Raw genomic sequence first — 13872 nt, 5'->3', positions numbered from 1 at the left:
AGTATTCTTGCCTGGAGAATCCCATGGACAGAGGAACCTGGTGGGCTACAGTCCATGGGGTCGCAAGAGTTGGACACTATTTAGTGACTAAACCACCACAGATAAGGCAGAAGAAAGACAAGGCTGTTAGGCAGAACCCAGCATATGTACAATGTCTAACCTTCTCCCTTTCTTTCTCAAAGATAGAACTTCATGAGTTTAAAACCATGCCATAGCTTCTGATCTTGGCCTGCAAGAACTTCTTTCTATATTCCCGGCTGCCAAAAGAAAGAAACCATCAGCAATCTTTATGTCTCATCACAACCCTGAGGGACTTGTGGGGCCGGTGATTGGGTAGCAGCTGGACAGAAAAAATACAAATGTAAAGACATCTAAACCACTCCTTTTAAAACTATATTGAAGGCTACTTGATAAACAACTAGGTAATAAGTACACAGGCCATTTCCACAGTTTCACCTAATTTACTCAAAATCGGGGCAAGAGAAGGGAGGTGATTCTCAGTATCACTGTATTGGGCCCTTTCTCAACAATAAATATTTGCTTAGACGACTAATAGCATATTTTACTTCATTTTAAAATTTGTTGAAGTTCTAGAAGATAAGCAAAATGTTTAATTTAATAGCACTGTGAAGACAGTGCCTCAGTCCTATTACTACATGAACCAGTTTCTTAGGGATTTAGGTCAGGGAGGCTTGACTCGAGTTGAGGATTACACCTGTAAAATCGAGTATAAAATTTACTCAGTGAATTACAGTGTGAACTTTCAGGTCTCAGCTAAAGTTCTGTGTGCTTGAATGGTACCACCATACACCATGAAAGATATAATAACCCAAATAACATGAAAATGCACCTTGGCTAGTGATTTTTCTGAGGCAAAAAGGACTTAAATTGCAGCATTTAAAAAGTGTCTTTTGTTGCTGCTGGCAACAGTTGATTATTCTGTGATGGGGCTAGAGTATCAATAAAGGGGTGTTTAGTTAATGTGGCAGTATTGGTTGATTAGTTGTGACAGGTATACCATAGTAATGTAAGAAATTAACAATAGAGGAAGTGAAGTATACAGAAACTGTCTGCACTGTCTTTGCAACTATTCTGTAGATTTGAAACTGTTGTGAAATTTTAACAAAATACTTAGATTTTAAAAAGATGGTATAAAAGCCTTGAAAGTACAGAATATTTTTTAATATTCCAAATGTGATTATTTTTACCTTATTCTGAGTACACATATATTACCTAACATGAAATTTCCTATGTCAAAGCTAGTCGCAGTATGAATGAGCGAGTTATCAGGAGTTTTATTGCCATGTGGCAGGGGTCTAGGATTGAAATCTCTAGGTCCTTTTTGCTTCCTTTGATTCTCTAGGATCAAAAAATTGTACAATCTTCTTTCAGCTTTTGTTTCCCATTGAACAGAACAGTTAGCAATAATGTTAATATAACCAGTCAGTATTTAGTAAGTTCTGACCACCTGTAGACACACTTTTTAGAGCTTTACAAGTCCTATTTTTTGTTATTATTTTGTTTAAGTTGTTTATTTTGTTTAAGTTTCCTGAGAACCCTGTGGGGCAGATATTATTATTTTCCTCATTGAACAAAGAGATATTGAGAGGTTAAGTCACTTATCCTCTGGTAAGTGGTGGAGCTAGACCACAAAGAGAATGTCCAACTCCAGCGTCCACACTTCTCACATCTCTGCTCTACTCACACAGGCATCTGGGCTCACATATTGTCTTCAAATACTATTCACCTCCTCCTGGTGGATATTGAGAGCCTTTATAATTAGATGTCTGGGTTACCTGTTGATGCCTGGGGGAACCCCCAAATGGCAAAATGTCTACCACATTTCCAAGCACATAATAGGCTTTTAGCAAATAGCTGCTCAATCAATGAATGGATAATAAATTAATAATGAACTCAGAAAGGAATAATGAATGAATGAATATAGAAGGATCCAAAAATAGGATTTATTTATTAAAGGAACATCTGCCTGGAAATGTTTCTTCTAGATGAGGAGTAAACATTGACTTCTTTTTCATAACGCTGAATAATTTCTAGGGCTCTAAGAGGGAATAATTTGACTGTAAGAAAGCTTCTGTTTCTAAAAATCCCAAATAAATGACTCTGTAAAACTATATTGAAGATGACTTGGTAAATAGCTAGTTAAAATTCAAATCATTCCTATATAGTTGTGCACAATTTGCTCAAAGTTGGCACAAGGTAAAGCGAAGGATGGTACTCAGTATTACCTTTTGGACCACTAACCCTACAACAAATAAAACCCTGCTTTTATTATTATTGGCTTCCTTACTTTGTTCTTACTATTCTTGACTCATTCACAAGGTGTTTAGAGCTAGGCCATAAATGTGCAGTCTTTGCTCCCACGTGTTCTGGAAATGTGAAGTCAATAACTCTCCCGTGACTTCATGAATCAGACTTGTCTTTGTCGCCTTCCACTTACTTCAGTACCCCAAAGGACTCCAAGAGCTTGAAAGAAGGGGCAGACCCACCTCAAGCATCTGTGGGACCCAAAGCAAGAGTACAAATAGAACCCATGTACCATGTCTAAAAGCTATACTGAGTGAAGTAAATTAGACAGAGAAAGACAAATATCATATGATATTGGTTATTGTGGAATCTAAGACAAAGGGTACAAATGAACTTATCTACAAAATAGAAAAAGAATTACAGAAAATAAATATCATTTCCAGGGAATAAAGGAGGGGATAGATGGGAGAGAGGGGGGATTTAATTGGAAGGTTAGGATTCACATATAAACACTACTATATACAAATAAATAACTAATAAGGACCTAATGTATAACACAGGGAACTCTACTCAGCACTCTGTAATGACCTATGTGGGAAAAGAATCTAAAAGAGTGTGTATGTGTATATGTATATGTATAACTGATTCACTTTGTTGAACAGCAGAAACTAATCAAATATAAATAAAAATAAATAAAATATAATCGAACAAAAATTTTTTTAAAAGCTATGAATCAAGGTAACAAAATTTACATGAATTTTAATTTTATCATAGAAAATAATGTTCTCATACTCTTATAACTAACCACTGGAAGGCCAGGTTCAAATTTAAAACCCATCAGACATGGCAGGATGAATAAAGCAAGTTTTGGTTCTCAGTTCCCAGTCCACATTTTCTGGTTCCAAATCCCAATACAAGAGATCTCTCATGTATGAATGTGGATTCTGCAGCACAGATGTCCAGGCTGTAGCCACACACTTCGCACTCAGAGCCCTTCAGTCCAAAGGCACACACAAACACAGTGCTACGAACCAGCCTCAGGGAGGCAGACCTGAAGAAGCTCAGGCAAGCCATGCAAGTGGGCTCAGGGCATTTGAATTGTGAACTCTGTGTATGCATGCTTGCTAAGTCACTTCAGTTTTGTCTGACTCTTTCTGACCCTATGCACTGTAGCCCACCAGGTTCCTCTGTCCATGGGAATTCTCCAGGCAAGAATAGTGGAGTGGGTTGCCGTTTCCTTGTCCAGGGGATCTTCCTACCCAGGGATCAAACCTGTATCTTCTATGTCTCCTGCTTTGGGAGGTGGGTTTTTACCACTAGCGTCACCTGAGAAGCCCTGTGAATTCTGTAGATAATATCGACCACATACAGTCTGAAAAACAGAAATTTTATAAGGTTATTAATAAAACTTTTTGGTGATGCTAATGGTAAAGAACCTGTCTGCCAACGCAGGAGACATAAAAGACATGGGTGGGTTCAATCCCTGGGTCAGGAAGATCCCCTGGAAGAGGTCATGGCAACCCACTCCAGTATTCTTGCCTGGAGAATCTCATGGACGAAGACCAGCAGGCTACAGTTCATAGGGTCACAAAGAGTTGGACACAACTGAAGCGACTTAGCACTCAGCAGACAACTGATAACGCAAAAGACAGTATCTTGCTTTTCTGAATATCATGCTACCAGTTCCAGATATCAACAGGACTTCTAAAATATGGTGGTCAGAACACAGGAGATTACATGCTAGGTCATATATGTATGTGTATATATACACACATACACAATAAGATAACAGAAACTTTCTTATTGCAAAATTATTACCTCTACGAGCCCTAAAATTATGAAGTGTCATGGAAAAGAAGTCAGCATGCCATCACAGTGCTTACTCCTCATCTAAAAAAAACATTTCCGGGAAGATGTTCCTTTAATAAATAAATCTTATTTTTGGATCCTTTAATACTCACTCATTCATTGTTCCTTTATGAATTCATTATTAATTTAATATCCATTCATTAATTTAACAGCTGTTTGTTGAATGCCTATTATGTGCTTGGAAATGTGGTAGACATTTTGCCATTTGGGGGTTCCCCTAGTCATCAACAGGTCACCCAAATATCTAATTATAAAGGCTCTCAATATCCACCTGGGGAAGGTGAATAGTATTTGAAGACAATATGTGAGCCCAGATGCCTGAGGGAGTAGAGCAGAGAGGTGAGATGTGGACGTTGAGTTTGACATCCTCATCATGGTCCAGCTCCACTATTTGTGGACAAGAGACTTGACCTCTCAATTATCTCAATTATCTCTTTGTTCGATGAGGACAATAATAGTTTCTGCCCCACAGGGCTCTCAGGAAAGTTAAACAAAATAACACTTGTAACACTCTAATAAGTGTGATTTCCTAAGGCCTTCAATTTTCTTATGAAAGAGACATTAACAAAAGGGGATGTTGCAGTCAGCTGATACTATAAGATAGCCTGGAGCTTCATGTCCCTGCAATGTGCCTGGCTGACTCAGCACCACTTAATCCCTCCTGTCAACTCACACACTACTCTGACTGGCAGTTTCCTCCTGTCAGCCCTTCTGGATACTTATGGTAGACAATAGCTCTCTGTGGGAATATCATTGGAGTGAAAGAGAAACAGGAGGGCGTAATCTTTACCAGGGATGCCATGCACCCTCATTCATCCTGTTAAGAAATCACCCAGGTGGTAGTTTTGTTCCCGGTCTTTGAGAAGTCCTTCTGTAGCCACATATACATACACACACCCACACATACATACATATATATATATATATATATATATAAACAGTTTATTAAACATAAAGTCACTAACTCCCAGCATAAAAATGAAAATCCAAATCCACTCTTTATTCCAATGTAAAGAAAGCTCTTACATAGAGATGAATATTGCAAATTATCTTGTAAATCATGGTATCAGGTAGAATTTCAGACATTTTTTTCACTGAAGTATACTTTTTAAACTAAGTAATCAGAAAATCCTACCTATAGCAATTGATTAGCAAATAAAGAGAACAAATATAAAAATATTCTTCAAATATTTTTATTGAAATATTTAGTAAACAGAACCATTATTTAGTAAACAGAACCATGAACTTCCAGATGTTCAAGCTGGTTTTAGAAAAGGCAGAGGAACCAGAGATCAAATTGCCAACATCCGCTGGATCATCAAAAAAGCAAGAGAGCTCCAGAAAAACATCTATTTCTGCTTTATTGACTATGCCAAAGCCTTTGACTGTGTGGATCACAATAAACTGTGGAAAATTCTGAAACAGATGGAAATACCAGACCACCTGACCTACCTCTTGAGAAATCTGTATGTGGGTCAGGAAGCAAAAGTTAAAACTGGACATGGAACAACAGACTGGTTCCAGATAGGAAAAGGAGTATGTCAAGGCTGTATATTACCTTGCTTTTCTAACTTATATGCAGAGTACATCATGAGAAACACTGGACTGAATGAAGCACAAGTTGGACTCAAGATTGCCAGGAGAAATATCAATAACCTCAGATATGCAGATGACACCACCCTTATGGCAGAAAGTGAAGAACTGAAGAGCCTCTTGATGAAAGTGAAAGAGGACAGTGAAAAAGTTGGCTTAAAGCTCAACATTCAGAAAACTAAGATCATGGCATCTAGTCCCATCACTTCATGGCAAATAGATGGGGAAACAGTGGAAACAGTGACTGACTTTATTTTTCTGGGCTCCAAAATCACTGTGGATGGTGACTGCAGCCATGAAATTAAAAGACACTTACTCCTTGGAAATTTATGACTAACCTAGACATTATATCAAAAAGCAGAGACATCACTTTGTCAACAAAGGTCTGTCTAGTCAAGGCTATGATTTTTCCAGTAGTCATGTATGGATGTGAGAGTTGGACTATAAAGAAAGCTGAGCACCAAAGAATTTATGCTTTTGAACTGTGGTTTTGGAGAAGACTCTTGAGAGTCCCTTGGACTGCAAGGAGATCCAACCAGTCCATCCTAAAGGAGATCAGTCCTGAGTGTTCATTGGAGGGACTGATTGAAGCTGAAACTCCAATACCTCGGCCACCGGATGCAAAGAACTGACTCATTGGAAAAGACCCTGATGCTGGGAAAGATTGAAGGCAAGAGAAGGGGACAACAGAAGATGAGATGGTTGGATGGCATCACTGACTCAATGGACATGAGTTTGGGTAAACTCCAGGAGTTGGTGATGGACAGGGAGGCCTGGCATGCTGCAGTCCATGGGGTTGCAAAGAGTCAGACACGACTAAGCGACTGAACTGATCTGAACTGAACTGAAGCAGAATAAATTCCTTTTCACAGGCATAAAAAGTTGCAAAGAGCCTTATGTCATAGGTCTGTTGTAGTTGTTGTTTAGTCGCTGTCATGTCCGACCCTTTGTGACCCTGAAGCCCACCAGCATCCTCTGTCTATGGGATTTCCCAGGCAAGAATACTGGAGTGGGTTGCCATTTCCTTCTCCCGGGGATCTTCCTGACCCAGGGATCAAATCTACATCTCCTTCTTGGCAGGCAGATTTTTACCACTGAGCCACCTAGATGATCTTAAATATAAATGTTCTGGTGAATCTTTTATAGGGATCTCCTAGGTCTCGAGATCCTATGCAGGTATAAGTGAAATAAAGCAGATAGTTCATCTGACTGTGTTAATACTCTTCCTGGGGAGAAAAAATATGAACTTAAACTTGATTAAAGTTTCTAGCTTTCTTGGTTAATTACACTTTTTCTAAATGATCTTGGACAGGATATTATTTAACAAATTTGAGTTCATTGGTAAAAACAAAGTTGAATAATATTACTTACTTTTCAAAGCACATCTGGGCAGAGCAATAATAACCATGAGTACCTCAAGGGCAGGAACCAGGTAGGTGGGGGCTTTAAACCATAGCTCATTTCTTTCTCTTTTCCTTTAGAGTTCAGAACTCTTAAACATTGTGAATAATCAAAGAACAATCTTATCAATTCCCTCCCAATAATTCAGCTAAAAGAAAAGCTCTAGGTGAAATGGAATGCTTCTTCTAAAGAAGTCTCTACAGCAAAATACTGAGTTTCCCTCACTCCAGCACCCTTAGACTTCCTTTCCTTTACACATAAACTTCACTAAGGCTTATTCAAATGAGTTGTTCAGCTGCATTTCTAAAATTTGGCATGATGCACAACATGGTTCCTGGGTGAACACTAATATGCAGGCTAGTTTGTGATGTTTTCAAACTTTGTTAGGGACAAGACAAAAGGGATTCGCATTGCCTCGGAAGACTCTCTGGTGAGACCTCAGAAGGAACTTCTGGCCACCAGGAAATGTTATACCCTAGAGGAGTAGGACACAAATGGAGCTGTACTATCTTTTTTCATTTGATAAGAGCTTAAAAGGGAAATGAATAAAGGAAGACCACTTACAGGCAAAAGGCTAGAAGGGTTCATCTTTCAAGGTGTCCCTTTGACCCTAGTACTCGATTCCTGTTATCATTTGTAGGCCAGTAAACTCTACTGAGGTCCTTGCTTAATATTTAACAGCTGATAAAGTCACCTATGCCTCCAAGCTATAATCAAGAACAATGCATTATAATTTTTATACTGCCTTCTCTTTTATACCAAAGTCACCAAATTTGTTCTCATGCCTGTACTCAGGTACAGGATGAGTTAAGAGTATGTTATGAAAGAATATATTTTCTAAATCTCCTCTCCCTGTTCATTCTTTGACATGGCAGCAGGATGTCATATGTTTTTTTCTCAGCTTCTTCATGGCTGTCTTCATATCAGTGTTTCTGAGAGTATAAATGAGGGGGTTCAACATAGGTGTGATCACTGTGTAGAAGACAGAGAAAACCTTGTCCACAGAGAAGCTGCAGAAAGGTCTCAGGTAGATGAATACACACGGCCCAAAGATCAGACTGACCACTGTTAGGTGGGAGGCACAGGTGGAGAGTGCCCTGCTCTGGCCCTGGCGGAAGCGAGTTCTCAGGGTGACCAGGATGACAGCATAGGAGAAGAGCAAGGCCAAGAAGCAAACAAGAGACAACAGACCGCTGTTGGAGACCATCAGCACCTCTACTACATACGTGTCTGTGCAGGCCAGCTTGACGACCTGTGGGACGTCACAGTAGAAGTTGTCCAGTCTATTGGGCCCACAGAAGGGCAGCTGAATGACCAGTGTGACCTGTGTGACAGAGTGGACAAAACCCCCACACCAACAGGCAAAAACCATCCGAAAGCAGAGCTGGCGGCTCATGACTGTCAGGTAGTGCAAAGGATTACATATGGCAACATACCTATCGTAGGCCATGGCTGTCAGCAGAAACATCTCACTGGCTCCCAAAAAGTGCAGGAAGTAGATCTGGGCCAGGCAACCTGAAAAAGAAATGATCTTGCCCTCCCGTAGGAAATCTCCTAACATCTTGGGCACGGTAACACAGCTCAGGCATAGGTCAATGAAGGACAAGTGGCCCAAAAAATAGTACATAGGTGATTGGAGCAGGTGAGTATCAGCTCGCACTGTTACCACTATCAAGACGTTTCCCAGGACAATGGCCATGTAAAACAACAGAAATATTAAGAAGAGAAATAGCTGCAGCTCCAAGGATGATGATAGACCCAGAAGAACAAATTCTGTCACCTTAGAATCATTTTCTTTTTCCATCAGGTCAAGAATACCAAGTGACCTAAGAAAGAGGAATTAAATTAGAACAAGAGAGATTTAAGCTATACAAAAGGCAAAAAAAAAAAAAAAGAGAGAGAGAGAGAGAGACAACTGAAATAATTCGAGAAATGGGAATTAGGATCTAGATGGGTTATATTAGAGTTAGGTAGGCTTAGGACAGAATTGCCGTGAATCTAGCTGATGTATTGTCGCTAAGCAATGTCCGACTCCTTCGTGACCCCCATGGACTGTAGCCTGCCAGGTTCCTCTGTCCATGGGATTTCCCAGTTGGCGAACCCACTGTAGTGAGTTAGCATTTCCTTCTTCAGGGGATCTTCCCACCCCAGGGGTTGAGCCTGCATCTCCTACATTGTCAGAGGAATTCTTTACAGTTGAGCTTCCAGGGAAGCCCCCATGAATACAGTGCCTTCTGTTATGTAAATTTGATCCTATCTTATCTAAATCTTGTAGTCACCTTCCAAAATACTACTATCTCTAGAATTCCCTGATGCTGTGGGAATTTCATTGTTCTGTGAATGCTTCTAAGTGTATAAACCGAGAACAAGACTCAAATGATTTCTTAAATTTAAGATTGATAAATGTCAGTATATAAAGAAAAAAGAGGATGAACAACAGGAGGTATAAAAAGGATTTCAGAGTCAGAAAGAGGTGTCAGGGAGGAGACTGGAGATCCGAGAAACTTACATCATTACATATCAGGAACTATGCAGTTTCAAAGAAAGAACACTTTACCCTGCTCTTCATTCCACCAGCCCCTTTTTCATAGTCTTTGGCCAGCAAAATGAGAAATCCTCAGATGACCATCAAAGCTGCCCTGTCTGTGCCCTAATGGTGTTCTTATGAGTCAAGCCCTAATTGAGGGCTGGCTGTAAGGACTGGAGAGATCTCCTCTCCCTAGGGCTTTGTCTGTGTCTGAAGCTTTTATGGTCCTTACGCCACCATTCAGCCTAATGAGCCCTGGGATTCCCTAGGCTGCCGTTGTTTGAGTTTTCTTATGTTAGTTCTTGCTGGAAAGCTGACCTTGGCCTCTGAAGGTTCTGAAACAGTCAAACTTTATTGTACAACACAGCCCTCCCATTTACTTACTTTGTGTTGATTAATTTGTTACTACGTGTGCTACAAATTTTCCATATGTCGGTCTGTTATCTGGGTAAAACAATTCTCAATGGTTTCCCAACCATGCTTGCTGGAGTGAGTTAGGCTGAATGATAAATGCCAAGTTACCATAGGAAACTGTACAAGCAGGAACACTTCCTTTAAGGTGTTACAGAGCCTTAATACAACACAAGTCTCTTGATGATACTTCAAGCACCTTCTCTAACTGATGCCTATGTATGGATCTTATCCAGAAAACAAAGATGCTATCTTTAATAACTGACTGTGTTGCTGTCAAAGTAAAATTTTTTATGTTATAAAACATAATTCTGATATGGCTGATTCATGTTGAGGTTTGACAGAAAACAACAAAATTCTGTAAAGCAATTATCCTTCAATTAAAAAAATAAATTAAAAAAAAAACATAATTCTGAAATAGATGGACACATGTCAAAACTGTATTTAATTCTTTAATGAGGGATGGTAGGATGACAAAGCCAATTCCAAAGAGAATATAAATAATGACTTTATATAATTACAGTATAAAAAAGAACACTGAAATAAAATTTCTAAGGTATATATAAACCAGTTAATACCCTAAAGGGAAACACAACCTTAACATTTAGGATTTTTTTCCCCCACACTAACAAGAAAATTAACACAGTTTAGTAGTTTTCTATTATATCTTACTATATAATTGTATACATCTGAAATCCCAAGTAGTAAATACTAAGTTAAAATTACATCCTTCTAAAGTTAGATGAGCCTTAAGTAGGCTTATTAAATAATATTTTAACATAACATTAAAAGATCACACTTATACTCGGATTTCACTTTAGGATAAGAAAAAGAAATAAAGCATACCAACAGGATAATATCAGACATTTCTCTTTTGCAAAAGGAGTTCTCATGGCAAACAGGTTTTTAGATTTTTTTCCCTCCCATTGCAAAGTGACAGTTCAAGGGAAAAGATGAGATACACACAGGTGAGAGTAGGACCCCCCTCGAGTTAGATTACTCAGGCATTGTAGGGGTCAATATCTCCCATCCAACTGCATCAGCGTAGCTTCCAGGGTCCTTGAAAGAAACATACCCAGTCATTAGAATCATTGCTCTCTAGAATGACCAAATCTATGGCTTCATTGGCCTCATCTATAGCTTCTTAATAGGCCATTCATTATCTTCTTACTATAGATAAAAATTTCCAAATCAGTTTAATCCTAAGAATTACTTCCCATTAGCATAGATGACATTCCACCATTTTTAGGTTTTCAATGAACAGAGATAGAAGATTAATCCCAAATAATATTTATTTAGAAAAAATTATTGCAGTTACTTTGAACTAAAGTGAATAATTTACTTTCCTTCAAACCTCTAAATCTTTCTGTTTCATCTCTAGTTTTATCTTTTACCATTTTTATTTTATGTATGTCTGGCATAACTACCCATTTATGTTTTCAAACAAATTACTCTCCTTTGCTCTTAATAAGTAAAAACACATCTATTATCTTGCATATACATTTGTATTTCCTTGCCACCAATATATCTAGTAGAATTTCAACTACCTGTATTACTTACACTTGTTAACAAAATGAACGATTGATACTTGAGAATTTTTGTCGTATACAAACATCTCAGCAGATTAGGAATAAGCACACATTTTATGAATTCCTACAGTCACAAAAATTCCTTTTTGTTTCTTAAAGAGGTGAAAATAAAAATGTACTGTAGCATGGTCTAAAGGTAGCTAAACACCCTATCAAACTGTTATCAAATAGCCATTCTATAATACATACAATATATAAAACTAGAAAAATCAGAACTAAGCATGCTTCTCACTCCAATTCTAGGGAACTGTATGTAGGGAAGGTTGCCTTGGTAATAAGTAGATGGGAAGAAAAAAAAAAAAGCCCTTGAGAAGCTGGGGTTACAGAGAGGCCCTCACAAATGTGGCAGCCTTAGTTTACATATCAGGAATCTCAGACTTTGCTTTCCTTTAAGGATATCCTCACAAGTAGGGTCCTCTGGTGCCTGACAGCCACAAGTCCAAACTCTGAGTGAGGATTTTCCTCCTAGGTCTCACAGAATCCACAAAAACATCTTTTTCAAGGGCAATGAGCAGACAAAGCCAAAGACTTAAAAAATTTTTTTTAATTGTAATACTTTTGTACTGCTATAGTAATGCAACAAATTACCACCAACTCAGTGACTTAAACAAATAAATTTATTATCTTTACAACTCTATAGGTCAAAAGTCTAACAAAGTCTTGCTGTGCTAAAAATCAGTGTTGGCAAGGCTATAATATCCTTTCTGGAGGCTTTCGCAAGAATCTTCAAAGCCTGCAACGCTAAATCAAGCCTTGTCTCACACCTACCATCTTTATGGTCCCTGAAACCAGGAAAGGTTCGATGCTCTTAAGGACATAAGGATATACCTTGAATGGGGCCACCTAGAAACTGAAAGTTTTCCCAGCTGAAACTGCTTATCTTAGTACATCAAAGTCCATTTCTCCAGGTGAAGTAGCAGATTCACAGGTTTGGAATATGTTAGTCTGAAGATTAGGCTTCTGACATCTTTAATGCTGTTATTTTTCTTATCACAATATACAGTAAAACAAAGAGTCACAAATTAGAGCCAACAAAATGCTCAGACAGAAGAGACAGACACCCAGACCTCAGACACTGGGCTTATCACACATGGTTTATAAAAGAACTCTCAGATATAAATTGTTTAAAAATTATGTCTAAAGAAGTAAAACACAAAGTTTGGATATTTATTAGAGTTAGGAAGAGTACACCTCGCATGTTTCTCCACACTGCTTTTATTTAGCGTGTCTTTGTTTAACACCCATCCTCCATGGATGCTGTTCCTGCTGATGCAATTCTGATTTGGCAGTTTCCCTCCCAGAATATTCAAGATGTAATTCCACATCCAGTTTTCACTGTAGATGTTGAAAAATCAACTCTCCACATAAGTCCTACCTCTGGGGATGTAATCAATCAATTTTTTTCTCTTGTTCCTTTTCAAGTAATATTTTTGTCTTTAGTTTTCTGTTGCTTACATATAACTCATATAAGTATGAATCTATTCTTTTTTAAACTGTTTGTAATTGATTGGGCTTGCTCTTTGAAACTGTAGATTTTTGTGCTTGACCAAATCTATAAAAATTTTCAAACATTTTCTTTAAATATTCGCTTCTGTCTGCCTCTCTCATCTTTTTCAGTTGTCAAACTAATATTGGACTTCCACTTTAACTTCTCTTTCATTTTTCTCTTTTTTGTCTATTCAGAATGCATTACTTATTTTTCTGATGTAGTCTCTAGTTATATATTTTTCATCTGCTCTCCGATCTGCTGTTAAACTAGTCCATTAAATTTCCTTCTTTTAATTCTTGGATGGCCTTTAACTTTTCTCCAAAGAATATTTCCACATCCATTAAGCAACATGTTGACACATCTACCTGAAGTTAGTGGGTAAAGATGTTAAATGAGAGAGAAGTTTAAATCGATTGCCATGATAGAATGCAAGAAGGTCTCTGTCCCCTTACAAGGAAAAGTTACTAGGAAAGCAGATGTCTAGCCTTTTTAAAAATATGTTGACATTCTTATTTGGTTTGTTTGTTTGGCAGCTTGACTTGAGGGATCTTAGTTCCCTGACCAGGAACTGAACACATGCCCTCAGCAGTGAAAGTGGATAGCGCTAACCCCTGGGCTTCCAGAGAATTCCCCTGCGTTAACTTTCTTATCTCTCTTTTTCTGCCTTGTTAGGACTGAAAGAGGTGGATGCTAAAAAAAAAAAAAATGCTGAGCCTTAGCTTTTATGG

General features: G+C 38.3%; 1 protein-coding gene across 1 annotated transcript; it reads right to left on the bottom strand.

Annotated features, from left to right (window-relative positions):
- Nucleotides 1-7984: 7984 nt before the first annotated feature.
- On the bottom strand, nt 7985-8932 carry LOC122444262 (olfactory receptor 4Q3). The gene has a single exon (XM_043472998.1). It carries the CDS (start codon nt 8930-8932, stop codon nt 7985-7987), a length of 948 nt encoding a protein of 315 aa, XP_043328933.1.
- Nucleotides 8933-13872: the final 4940 nt, after the last annotated feature.

Source organism: Cervus canadensis, chromosome 6 (genome assembly GCF_019320065.1).
Source record: "Cervus canadensis isolate Bull #8, Minnesota chromosome 6, ASM1932006v1, whole genome shotgun sequence".
In the NCBI taxonomy this organism is placed as follows: Eukaryota; Metazoa; Chordata; class Mammalia; order Artiodactyla; family Cervidae; genus Cervus; species Cervus canadensis.
Note: the sequence above shows the minus strand (reverse complement) of the source record. Positions and strands in the feature narration are given on the sequence as shown.

Coding starts and splice junctions, on each gene's coding strand:
- LOC122444262 (XM_043472998.1), bottom strand. CDS start 8,932: ATGGAAAAAGAAAATGATTCTAAGGTGACAGAATTTGTTCTTCTGGGT.